This window comes from Uloborus diversus, chromosome 3, assembly GCF_026930045.1.
Source record: "Uloborus diversus isolate 005 chromosome 3, Udiv.v.3.1, whole genome shotgun sequence".
Classification (NCBI taxonomy): domain Eukaryota; kingdom Metazoa; phylum Arthropoda; class Arachnida; order Araneae; family Uloboridae; genus Uloborus; species Uloborus diversus.
This window is the reverse complement of record NC_072733.1, coordinates 188,665,440-188,678,184: the sequence shown is the minus strand read 5'-3', so window position 1 is coordinate 188,678,184 and position 12,745 is coordinate 188,665,440. Positions and strand designations below refer to the sequence as shown.

Here is a 12,745-nt window from a genome sequence, read left to right as displayed (position 1 = left end):
TATTTTCAACATAATAAAAAATCCTGAAAACCTGAGAAATGTGTAAACCAATAAGTAAAAACTTTGGTACAGTGTTTCTCAAAAAAAAAAAAAAAAAGCTGCAGTAAAAATCGAACCACTGTAGCTATTTTGAAACAAAATTACCATTTTGGGTTTAAATCATTTTAGGAGGGGGGGGGGGGTGTCCATTTTCTGTGCATTGTATAGCTATAAACTGCTTTCTTACCTATTAGCATATTCTTTTTACGATTTGCAGTTCTTCATTGGTTTTTGTTTTCTAACTCCTCAACTAGACAAAACTTTATTTTTGTTTTTGACTGTACTTTTTTTTTCAGGGAAGAACAATACCGCCTAATGTGGAATGAACTGGAGGCCTATGTGCGTCATCATTGTTTAACTGCTGAACACCGAAGTGTCCTTGAATGTCTTCTAGAATGTAGAAAACCAGATGAAGGAGAAGGCTTAAAGGCACGACAAAATGTTGGGCAGACTTTTGGAAGGAAAATTAAGGAAGAAAGTACTGATATGGATGATGTTAAAGGAATTGAAAGGTTTTTTTTTTTTTTGCTTTTATATATTTCCAAATGCTTTGTCATGGATCTCCATAAGAGATTTCAACTTCAATATTATTGCAACACTTATAAAATTATTTAAATGTGTTTAGGATTACAATTTGAAGGTTTTTTTCTTTAAAATATTTTTTTAGAAAAAAACAAATATTGCTGTACAATTCGAAAAAAGAACATATTTGGAAAAATATTGATTTGACACAGCATTTTGGAGTGAATGCTTTTAGTAAAATAACAAATTTAGATTCAATTCAATTGCAATTTTAATGTTACTGACATTTTATGGTTCAATCTAAAGTTCGAATATGACAAAAAATATTCAAAAAATGATATACAGTTGGCTCTCTGTTTAATGACACTCTATTTAAAGATGGCTTATCATGGTCTCGGATGCCCCCACTGTAGTTTTAAAAGCATTCTATTTAAGGACGCATTCTACTTAAGGATGATTTTTTATGGTCCCTTGAAAGTCGTTAAACAGAGAATCAACTGTATTATTTATTAATTATTGTTTTGTTGTTTTTAAGTTTAAATTAGTTAAACTGTTTGTGTGGGTTTGAATAAATAGTTACTTGTTTCGCATGAAAGAAACTTTTTAGTGATAGAAGAAGGGGGGGAAAAAGTCATGCAATGATACTCATGACTTTAAATAAAAGCATATTTTTGTTTGACCCTCTTTAGCTGGAACAGCCTTAAGATAGTGTTTAGTTATTTCATTCAAAGGAAAAGATTTGTTAACTGTGTTTCATTGTGAAAATTAAATAGTTTTTGAACTTTATGTTTTGAATTTTTTTTTTGAATTTTTGAATTTACATATTTTTTCTTGAAAAATAAAAGTTTTCATTTCATCAAACTTGAAGGAACTGAGTTAAATAAATACCTTCCTGCTGAAAAATAAGAAATAGTAATGTCAAAAAGCACAAATTGCAGATTACTGCAGACACATGTTTCGGCATTACAAGGAATCCTTTTTCCAATGCAAAAGAAATAAGCTTATTGATGAAAAGCCATCCGACAAAACCTGTGCTTTTTGTTCCCCTCTTTCTAAGTTTGCTAATTTAAAAAATATGTCTTGCTGTTTCCACTTACTGGCGAAACAGAGACAAACTTGCATTTCGGTTTTATTTATATTTTCATTTGTGTGCATAGTAGTTTTTTATAGATCCACTTATGTTTTAAATAAGTATTGTAGTGAGAAATATTGTTCCAGTTAAAAGAAATTTATTTTTGTGTTTTTTAATAATAAAAAATGTAACTAAATTTTTATGTCTCACTGTACCATTTCTTCCCCTACTAAATCACTTGGCATGGGATGTAAAGAGATTAGTGAGCTTATTTTTGTAGGTTGTTCATACTACTAAAATTTTAAATTGATGTACTTCTAAAAATTATTGTGATAATAGTAGGTCAGTTATGAAAGTAATGTCAGTGATGCGATTTGAAGACAATTATTGATACGGCCATTAAAAGGTTTTTCAAAATAGACTCCCGATATTGCTTCCAGCTAGCTATCCAGGTATTGAAGATGTCACAGTTGGACTTTTCAGGCATGTTCTTCAGAGCCTTGGTGCAAGCTTCTTTGACTTTGACAAATATCTCAAAATGGTGTCTTTTTGTGTTAGTTTTCATGTAATGTCCCAAGAATAAGTTGAGGGGGGGGATCATGTCAGGACTGTAGGGCTACTGAGAAATTGTTGAAACCCTCGAATGTTGGGCAAGAAGGTAGTTACCAACTACTTTCACATGCTTTTCACACCTGCAGATTATTCATGACAATTCTAGAAATACTTTTCGGGATGTTTGATGTCTGCATCATTTAAGAAACCCTCAACAGACAATATGGGTTCAGTCACAAATTTAGATCTGTAGTGGTTTGTTAATGGCCACCTAGAATGGGATTTATTACCGACCTGTTCTGGACCTCCAAAAATTGCATGTGTCCTTTTAAAACCCCTGCAATGGAACAGAAGACTTGCAATAATGTTAAAAATGATCACAAACAGTTCCTTTTGTTACAGAAAAATTTCCACTGGACGAATAATTATCTAATGCTCAATCGAGCACAACTTGCGCGAGAGACAAAGACAAAACTTACAAAAATGCATGTACAGTCGGCTCCCGCTGCAACGCGATCCGACTTGCGTGAAATGGCTATAACGTGAGTTTTTCATGAATAATGAATTTTTTATTGCTGAGGCAAATTACTCGCTTGCAACATGAAATTTTTTGGAAAGGAGCTGTGGAAATTTAGAATGGGCTTCGTTGACACTAAATATTGGTTTCATGAATGGACTTTCATCCCTTTAGCATCACTGACAGCGGAAGTTCACACGCTGTGTATCAGTCTAAACAATGCTTTGCTTTAGTTTATACAAATTACCGCTCCGATTCTTAACGCTTTTTTTTTTTCTTTCTTATGAACGTTGATGAAACAGAATGGTTCCCAAACGAAGACTTTCATCTAAAATTAGCAAAAGTTGTAAGAAAAACAGAAAGTTTCTGACAATTCAAGAAAAGGTAAAGATTGTTGATGCTTGAACGATCATAAAGTGCCTCTTGAAGGTAGCAGGACAATTAGGTACGAGTTAATCTTCAATGCGTACATTTAAAGTTCAAGAAAAGGAAATCCGCAAAAGTTCAGAGTTTAATAACGGAGCTCGCAGAGTAGTGTCTGAGCAAAATACAAACATCATGAGAATGGAAGCTAGGCCAGAAATAGTGGTGTTCCCACACTGCATAAACTTCATAACTTTTTTAATTATAATTAAAATTACGGTATCTACTGTTCAGTGCTATTATAATGCAGTAATGTTCTTTCTGTAAGTATCTTACTGTTTAAGTATGTGTATCTTATTGATCATTGATTTTGTGCTTCATAACAGAGTAATCATGTTAAATAGTAACGCTTTTTCTTAAATACAGTAAAAAGTCAGTTCTTTATAAAACATACGGTAATATATAGTTAAGAAATGGTTTGAAACAATTTGAGGGGTGTTAACACGTGTCTGAAATAATTGGGTATGCTTATATTAAAAAAATTTCTAAACATACGTTGTTCCACAATGCGAAATTCTGTCTTGCGCTTTGGTCTTGGAATGCATCCGTCGCGTAAGTCAGGATCCCACTGTACTTACTGTTCACATGATCCGAAATTTCACTGGAAGAGATATATTGACTGACAAAAAACTTATTTTAAAACTTTTAATGTATTTTAATGGCCAGATCAACAAATATCTTTTGATCCACTCGCTGATGTTACTTTCTAAACAAACCCCATGTTTGTTCAAATTACATGTTCATTTTTTTTTTAGCCAATTGAATAAAATGTCACCATCAAAAAAGATGAAAATAAATGCAGATGTGAAGAAACGTCCTGGAACTCAATCATTACTTACTTTATGGACTTCAAAACTAAAATCAGATCATGACCGACGATATGTTGAATTTTCTGGGCGTAAAACTGAAGGAAATATTGCAAAACTGTATCCCAACTTAAAAATTGAAGGGTAACATTTCACTTGTTTTTTAATATTGACTTCCTCATATATGATTGTCTGATATTACTAAGTATTTTTAACATGAGATATGTGAAGGGACACTTTTTGGGGATTCAAAAAACCAGGAAAGTTAGTTATCTGGAATAACGATAGTCCCAAGCATTCCAGGTAATTGGTTATCAATTATATTTGAGTCATTTTTTCAAAAGGTGGACAACTTTGATAGTTGACGCATTCAATTTTGTTAAAATTTCCAGGATAGTTTTATGCTTATGAGGTAGTTTTATGATAAGAAACGGTAAGCTTATTTTCCCTCAATTTTACTTATTGGCCCTTGAGTAGGGGTTACAGTTTAAGGATATGAATATATGATGTTTAATATGTGGTTGTTTTGCTTCAAGAGCAATGAGAAAATCATGCCAATTTTTTTATGTGGATACATGGGGGGACCTAAAAAATGGATTTTTGTTCTAAAATATTTATTTATCAGTTTATTTACAAAAATTTTTTACTGTCCTTCAAAGTATTCACCATTAAATCCAATACACTTGTCAATTCTTTTTTTCCACTATTTGAAGCTCCTCTGGAACTCTTCACCTTTGATCTCATCCAGTGCCCTTTACGAAGCAGTTTTGACAACCTCTATACCATCAAAACGTTTCCCTTGAAGCTTTTTTTTCATCCTTGGGAGCAGAAAAAAAAATACAGGGGCTAGGTCTGGTGATTACGGAGGGTGAGGAACGACTAGCCACCCCTGAGAGGTCAAATAGTGGTTAGAGTATGCAGGAGTGTTATGGTGAAGGAACCATTCACCCGATCGCCCACAGAAGCTCCAACTCACTCTCGTTTCTTTTGAAATGACGTTAATCGTAAAACAACGGTTCTCGTTGATTTTTTGGGAGGTTCTTTTCAGCATTTTCATCATTTCGAGACCTATATATAACTTTCGATAAATCACTTTACTGTTCTTTAATCTATGATTTAAAAAATGAATTTAGCTAAACTATCATGTAAAACTTATTTTCAAAAACAGTTTTTATTTTAAATTTTTAACGGTTTTAGATGCAAAAAATAAAGTTTTTTATTTTTTGCATCTAAATATTGTACATTTAATAACATTCTTTTGAGTTATAAAGAACTGAAATTAGTTGACTTGGTAGTGTTGTGAATTTAATTTCATAACTCTACCAACTGTTACTTAAGGAAGTTTTTATGAAATCAAGTTATTGGCAATTGTTTTAAGTAAAATATTTTTTAAATGAATATTTTGAGAAAAATATTATCAAATACCCATTAATTATAAACCTCATTAATATTTTTATTTATGTATTACAAGTATTGCAGTAAATATGAATTGATTAGATGACATCCCTTTAGCTTTAGGATACTTTTGGACAGTTTAAGGCACTTTCAGACAGTTTTTGACAGTAAAAACCACCTGTCCTGTCCCAAACCAGTTTCGGACAGTCCAAAACCTAACCCTTACCACAGGCTTCTGACCTGAATCTAGCACTCCTCCATGCAAGGTAGTGTATCCCCCCCCCCCCAAAAAAAAAGTTGATTTTTCAAGTTGCACACCCTCTCATATTTTTCCTTTTAGGTCAAAACAATTGTAAAAAAAAATTCATATAAATTGAACAACGCAACCCGTGACGACTTGTGCCTGAAAGTGTGAACCAGCACTGTGAGCTTGGCCAAATCGAAAAAAAAAAAAACTTTTTTGGATGTTCAAAATTTCATGTTGATAAAACATTGCCCTTAAATCCCCACATGTACCACAAAAAACATTTATCCAAGTCAAAAAATATTTAGGTGTCTAGCAGGAGGAATAAAATGTGTAATTTTCTTCAAAAAATACATTTTTTCTATATATTTTTATAAAAATGTAAGGTAACTTTTAAGAAATTATCAACATGAAAAATATAAATTGTGAAGTTAATAATTAATGTTAAATAGAAATTTTTGCTCTCTTGAAATATTGAAGTCGACATAGTAATTTATTAATATTAAGTATACATGGTACTCAAAACATGGATTTTTTTTAATTATTCATTTACAAGTGTTGATTTAAAAATGTGTCCTCTAATAATTTTTGAACTTGAAATTTTATTTAAATGTATATCTAATTTTTTTAAAGATAAATTGAAAAAATCAATTTTTTGAAGAAAATTATAAATTTTAGGCCTTCTGCTGGATACCTAAATATTTTTTAATTTGGATAAATATTTTTGTGGTACGTATAGGGGCAACATTTTATCAACATGAAATTTGCCGTAATTCAAATTATATGAAACTTTTTGCAATTATTTTGTTCTAAAAGGAAAAATATAAAAAGATGTGCAACTTGAAAAATCAACTTTTTTTTGACACCCTAATGTATAGCTTAATTACAGCTGTTGCTGAAAGTTACTGACTCGGCGTAATTGGCCCATTTTTTTGTGCAAAAAAAGTCAAGTTAAACCTGCTTTTGGGAATTCATTTTATATGTACTCGCTGAAACGAATAAAACATAGCCTTTGAGCAAACAACAGTTGTATATTTATTGTTCACAAAATTTCAAGCAAGAATATCTCAATGCATAATTAAAAATTTTGAGTTATTTGACTATGCAAATAAAAATTTTTTGTCATAAAAAATATTTTCTTAGATATTTTAATTATATTTTATTTCTTTTTTTTATTACAGAGTGAAATGAATTGCCATTGCCGCAGTACTGGTGTAGTGATGAGCTTATAGTGTTTATATATACAAAAATATTGAACACTATATTGTGATTACCTATACAAAATCTATATCCATACAAAAAGTTTTTTTTTTTTTTTTTTTTGCAATGAGCAATTTAGAAAAAATGCTTTCAGTTTTCAAAGTGTCTGAAGCATAAGTGCAAAATTCCATGCTTTAATCATAAAATTTCTTTTCAGATATGAATATTATCTTGTTTTTTGTATAGTAAATTATTATTATTATTATTTTCATTCATATGAGATCAACTCTTTCTCCTTGTGCCAATGTTTTCATCCTACTTGGAAGAAAGCCAGTACTGTAATTAGTATCAATGATTTAAATCTGATTTATTCATGGTTTAATTTATTTTTTATTGAAAAAACTGATTTGAAATCATTCAAACAAATTTTAGAAATTGTCCTGAAATTCCAAATTTCAATTGTTCTGCCCTTTTCTTTCTACAACCTTTCTCCTTGGCTTTTGATCTTGTGCCTTGGCTGTATCCTTACTTTACCAACTTTATATATTCAAGTCTCTCTCCTTACTCAATCTGAGAAATTAAATTTTTAGTTTGTAGTCAGTGATCAGAAGACAATTAAGTTATATGCTCTTCTTTCTATTATTATTAATCATTTATTCAGATATTTTATAAATTAAAACTTTGGCAATCTAAAGGTACTATGCTAAAACATGGGTACTAACAAAAGTGTTTTTAAATATTGCTAGATCATATGCATATCTGTATAAAATTGAAAAGAAAAGCTTAAAAAAATTAATATTGCTCAAATATATATATATATATATATATATATATATATATATATATATATATATATATATATATATATATATATATATATATATGTGTGTGTGTGTGTGTAGAAAAAACATGTACTATATGTAAAATAAAAGAAAAAGATATTTATATGTCATAGTGTTCAAATGAAAAAGATGTTTTTAATGCACATTGTAAAATATACACTAATTATATGCATAAACTGAATCTATATAGAGTAATATGGGGCAAACTGAAATGGTAAAATATTTACTCCGCTTTTATTGCCACTTACTTACCTAGAAACATGTTAATTATGTAGTAACATATGTAGTCTATTCCAGTCAAGAAAAAAATACCTCTGAAAATCAAAGCATAGGATAATACAAGCAATTTTCAAAAATTGATATTCGAATTGTAATATTTTGTTGTAAGTCATAAATTATTTTGATATTATCAAATGATAAAGTTCTTGTTTTCAAAACAGTTTAAATATATTGGGACCTTCTAATATTCAGTGCAGTATTTATTTAGTTAATATTTAGCTCATTTTTGTTACTCATTCAATCTTTTACTGAATCACTTAAGTATTCATTATTTAACAAATTTATTTACATTCCTTCATTTAATAATTTATCTATTAAATTATTCTTTCACTTATTTATTTTTACTTATTCATTTTCACTATTTTATTCACTCATTTTTTACTCATGTGTTGATTAATAAATTAATTAAATTATCCTTTTATTTGCTTATTTTTTTATTTGAAATGTTTTTCACAATCGACTAAAAAATATTTCATTCGAAAAATATTTCATTTATCACTTTACCCCATGAAAAAATTACATATGGGGCAAAGTGAAATAGTCAATTTAGTTTAATTATTCAATCATTTATTAAAATTTCTTGTGTATTATTTATTTTATTAACATACCTTAATTCAATAATTCACTTATTCATTCATTCAATAATTTTCTTATTCATCCACTCTTTTACTCACTCATTTGTCTTCATACATTAATTAATTCAATTATTTGTTTATTTTTTCCAGTATATTTTCCTTGATTCATTCAACCTTCTACTTACTGATTAATTTTTTGATCAGAAATACTTTTTATAGTCAAGTAGAAAGTAATTCATTAAAAAAAGGTTTTATTTTTCACTTTGCCCCATGAAAAAAAAAGTGAAATTTTTCCATTTTCTTAGGGCAAAATTTTACTGCCAAAAATTAAAAAGAATGTTTCAATGCAAGCTTTATTATAAAATACAATGTTTTTTCTTTATATGCTGTAATTTTCAAAACAAATTTCCAAATTGTTCATTTTGAAAAAGCTTAGTCATCTTAACTATTTCACTTTGCCCCACATTCCCCTACTTTTACAAAACAAAACTGTCCAACTCTCTGATTTAAGATACCAGCTGTGTTTGTAAATAGTAGTTTAACTTTTTTTTTTACTCTGATTCAATTATTTACGAAATAATTTATTCTAAAAAAATCTAATTTTAACTTGAATCCCCCCCCCCTCCCTAACTCAAATTTGATTTTTATTTCATATAACACTGTTCAATTTGATTACTTCCAGGGTTGGCTGGATTGAGCCCAATGTTTTTTTTTTTTTTTTTTGAAAAAGCCCATTTAAAAAAAAAACTCATAATGTTGGGTTTTTAAAATTTCTGAGAAGTTTTTAACAAAATTAATATTTTAAATACTTTCACAATTTAAACATTATTTATCTGTTCTTCACTGCAGACAACAAACATAAAAAAAAAGAAAAAAAAATGAATTTTGAACTTTAATAGCCTTTATAGATGAACTGTGCTTTACTTTTAGTCAAATTTAAATACACCGATGTACTTACTTTCTTGAACCTTAATGGCATTGAAAAAAAATATTTCAAAGTTTTTAGACAAACATATTATGCTTTTTACTTTAACGGATCAAGAAATACTTCAAAATATCTTGACTAAGTCCTGTCAGGTCTCATTTTCTCAAGAATTGTAGATTGTACAGAGAAAAAAAAACTACACTAGCCAAAACGCTTTCGTGTGAATTATTTTCAGCAAACCAACACATGTCACAAATCTCATATTAACAAGAGAATTTTTTAGAAATTAACAGCATTTACAAATGGTCGGACAGAAAACAGAACAGGATAAACCGCATTTTTATTATCTTACAAAAAAGGTTAATGTTTCTAACATTATAAAAAGAAATAGAAAAACGGACAATACAAAATTCAAAAACATGTCTTGATTGAGCTGGAATTCAGTAAAAAGGGAGCAATTAGGTTTTGCTGTAGTAGCATAACAAAATGAAATACAATAAAGTAAAATGTGAAAAAAAAGTAGTAATTAAAAAAGAACAATAGATTTTATCACTTGAGAAGTAACTTGGCCAAAACTGTTTGTAATCATAGAAACTACAAAATCTGAAACTTCACCATTCTTGGGTTTCATCATCTTCATACTTCAGAAAATGCTGATTTTTAACTAGTTTCCCAGCCCAAGACAATTTCTATGCTTTTTCTCATACACTTACGTTACTATATGCTACAAGTTCCCCACTTTTTGCCTAAAAAAGACAAAAAAAAAAAACATTTTTTTTAAAACCCAGCTTTAGTTGGGTTTTATTTTTAAAAATCCTGGGTCCATGGGCTTTTTTTTTAAAAAACGGGCTTTTTGCCAACCCTGATTATTTCACAATTTTCTGTATTTTTATGTACTACTGTGCGATCTTTGTTATATTTGATTTGATTCATCTGCATTTGCATTAAAATTGATATTACATTGCATATTATTTTAGATGAAGTAATGCTTGATTTTTTTTCCTTTGTTCATGTTTAAAAATATCAAGTACAATTGTATAGCTATAAATTTAAATTAATAAATGAATTTTTCTAAGTCCTCTTTGAAATAAAATTTAAAAAGTCAAATTTTGTGAAAAAAATAATGAAAATCCTTGTTTTTAAAACATTATTGTTATTATTTATTTTATTTATGTATTTATTTATTTATTTATTGCATCATTGCTCTAATGTAAAGTTTAGCATCAAAAAATGCATGTATGTATTTTAGAATTACAAAGGAGCTTTACAACAATACAGGAAGTTAGAGCTTTACAACAAAAATAAAATTCAGGGAAGTAAGTAGCTGTGCCTATTTGCTCCAAACCACTTATTCTGGACCAGTCTGCTTCAAATTGCTGCTAAATGTTCCTTTTTGTTCCAATTCAGTTGAACTGGCATGAAAAAGTGCTGTTTTACATTTAACATTGCAACTTGTAGTCTCCTCCACATTAGGGTGGGTCGTCGTCCTATGTTTTCATCCGGCAGGGCAAGAAAAAAGTGCCAAATGACGTTTTAAGGGATTTTTTTTTCATTCAATTGAGAGTTCATTTTTTGCCTCTGGATTGAGAAAAAGTCTATTTTCATTTTTAAAAAAAAACTGAAAAAGAAAATTACAAATATGTATAACAACTTATGGTTGTCCAAGTGTTAATCATTTATTCACAAAAAAGTTTATAATAATCATTAATTTTCAAAATTAAAAATATTCATCTGAAAAATTGCTTAAAATTGCTGAAAGTCCTTACTATTTAGTTTTGCATAAGCTTCTGGGACTCCAGTTGGTTTTCCATCGAAAGTTCTCTTTTTGCACAATGTAGTTGAAACTCAATCACATCAATTTTAACTGCCCTTCCACAGGGGTGCCCATTCCCATAGGATGCTGCACCCCCCTCACATGTTGGGAAGTACCCCCCAGAGTGAGAGCCTCCTCCCCTAAAAAAGAGGTCAAAAATCTGCAAAATCAACCCTCTTAAAAATTGTAATGCCACAATCTGTGCCATGAACTCCCCTCCCCCCTGGTGGGCACCCCTACCTTTCAATAACCTGTGTGTATGGCATGGCAGGCATAGTAAACAGTTCTGTTTTACCTGAAACAAACAATTGAATATCTTCTTCAGAGATTGATTTCAGTATTGGTGGATCAGACACATTTTTCCAGTCACTGAGATCAATGTAAGATTCTGCATCAAACTTAACTGTAAGAAAGTGAAAAAAATTGTGTTTTGGGAGTCTATTTTGCTGAACACTACAAGCTTCTAAAATCCAAATGGCTGCCAATTCACGGATGTGCTGTTCCAAGTCTGTCAGCATTGTAATAAATTAATTTTTAGGACATACAAAAACACTTTCTTTGGATTTGCGGTATCAATTTTGCACTTCAATTCAGTGGATAAATATCTAGTTGCAGTGATTTTGAACAACTGCTGAGCCAATCTGCACATAAAGGGTAACTTTTGACAGCAAACCAGATTGTAGCATAAATGTTGATGACTTATATTGCAAGAATTATTAAATTTTCGGAAAGAGATTCCACTGAAACACACAAATGTAGAATTCGATTAGAACAAGTTAGCCACAGAACATGGGAAATTTTGCTAGGCTTTGACTCTTGTCAGGGCAGATTTTCGTGCTATTTTGTGCTTCCGATAAAGCAAGTTTTTCTCAATTTCTGAAGTGGTGGGGTAAAGCACTGCTGAAGCAATAGCTACTCTAGCCTTGTCGGATACTTCGTATCTATCACGTACCCATGAAAACAAGTTAAAATCCATTGTATTGCTTGTAGTAGTAAGTTTATTGATATAAGCTTTTGTAGTTTGAAGCTTCTTAAGGTCCCTTGAGTTCATCCTCACTACCCGTATTCGATAGAAGAGGTGCGATGAAGTAATAATACTAAAACTGTCTTCACTTTCTTCTTGAGGCTGAGGCTGCAATTTCTCTTCCTCTCTCATGTATTTTTTTTTTGCGGACAAATGTTAGTTGCTAAAATCTTTGCATTTGTAAAACGAAGTATCAAATAACAATTTACTAGCTTGGTAAGATGATTCTGATTATTTTCTTAGTTATTTTCAAATAAGGTTTCGAAGGATTGCTGCTGCATTTCAAGAGGTAGATTTTTAGCATCTCTTGCTCATTTACGTTGCGCAGTAGGCAGGGAGTGTTTGACCTAATTCACAGATTTCAGTCAATTCTAATACCAAAAATTGCAAGTGAATTTGTACCAGGTGCAAATTGAAAGTTTCATTACTTATTTCTGTAAACGAAGTAATATTTATTCTTATTACAATCTTACATGGAACATATCCTATTTGGGTAAGGAAATCCAAACTCAATCCG

General features: G+C 30.1%; 1 protein-coding gene across 1 annotated transcript in view; it reads left to right on the top strand.

Moving 5' to 3' along the window:
• Positions 1-6,884, top strand: part of LOC129218630 (integrator complex subunit 13-like) — a 50,987-nt gene extending 44,103 nt beyond the window's left edge. Inside the window, exons 14-16 of the mRNA XM_054852949.1 lie at positions 336-551; positions 3,881-4,075; positions 6,752-6,884. Coding sequence (XP_054708924.1) covers positions 336-551; positions 3,881-4,075; positions 6,752-6,761 — 421 coding nt within the window. The 3' untranslated portion in view covers positions 6,762-6,884. The remainder of the gene's footprint in view (positions 1-335; positions 552-3,880; positions 4,076-6,751) is intronic.
• Positions 6,885-12,745: the final 5,861 nt, after the last annotated feature.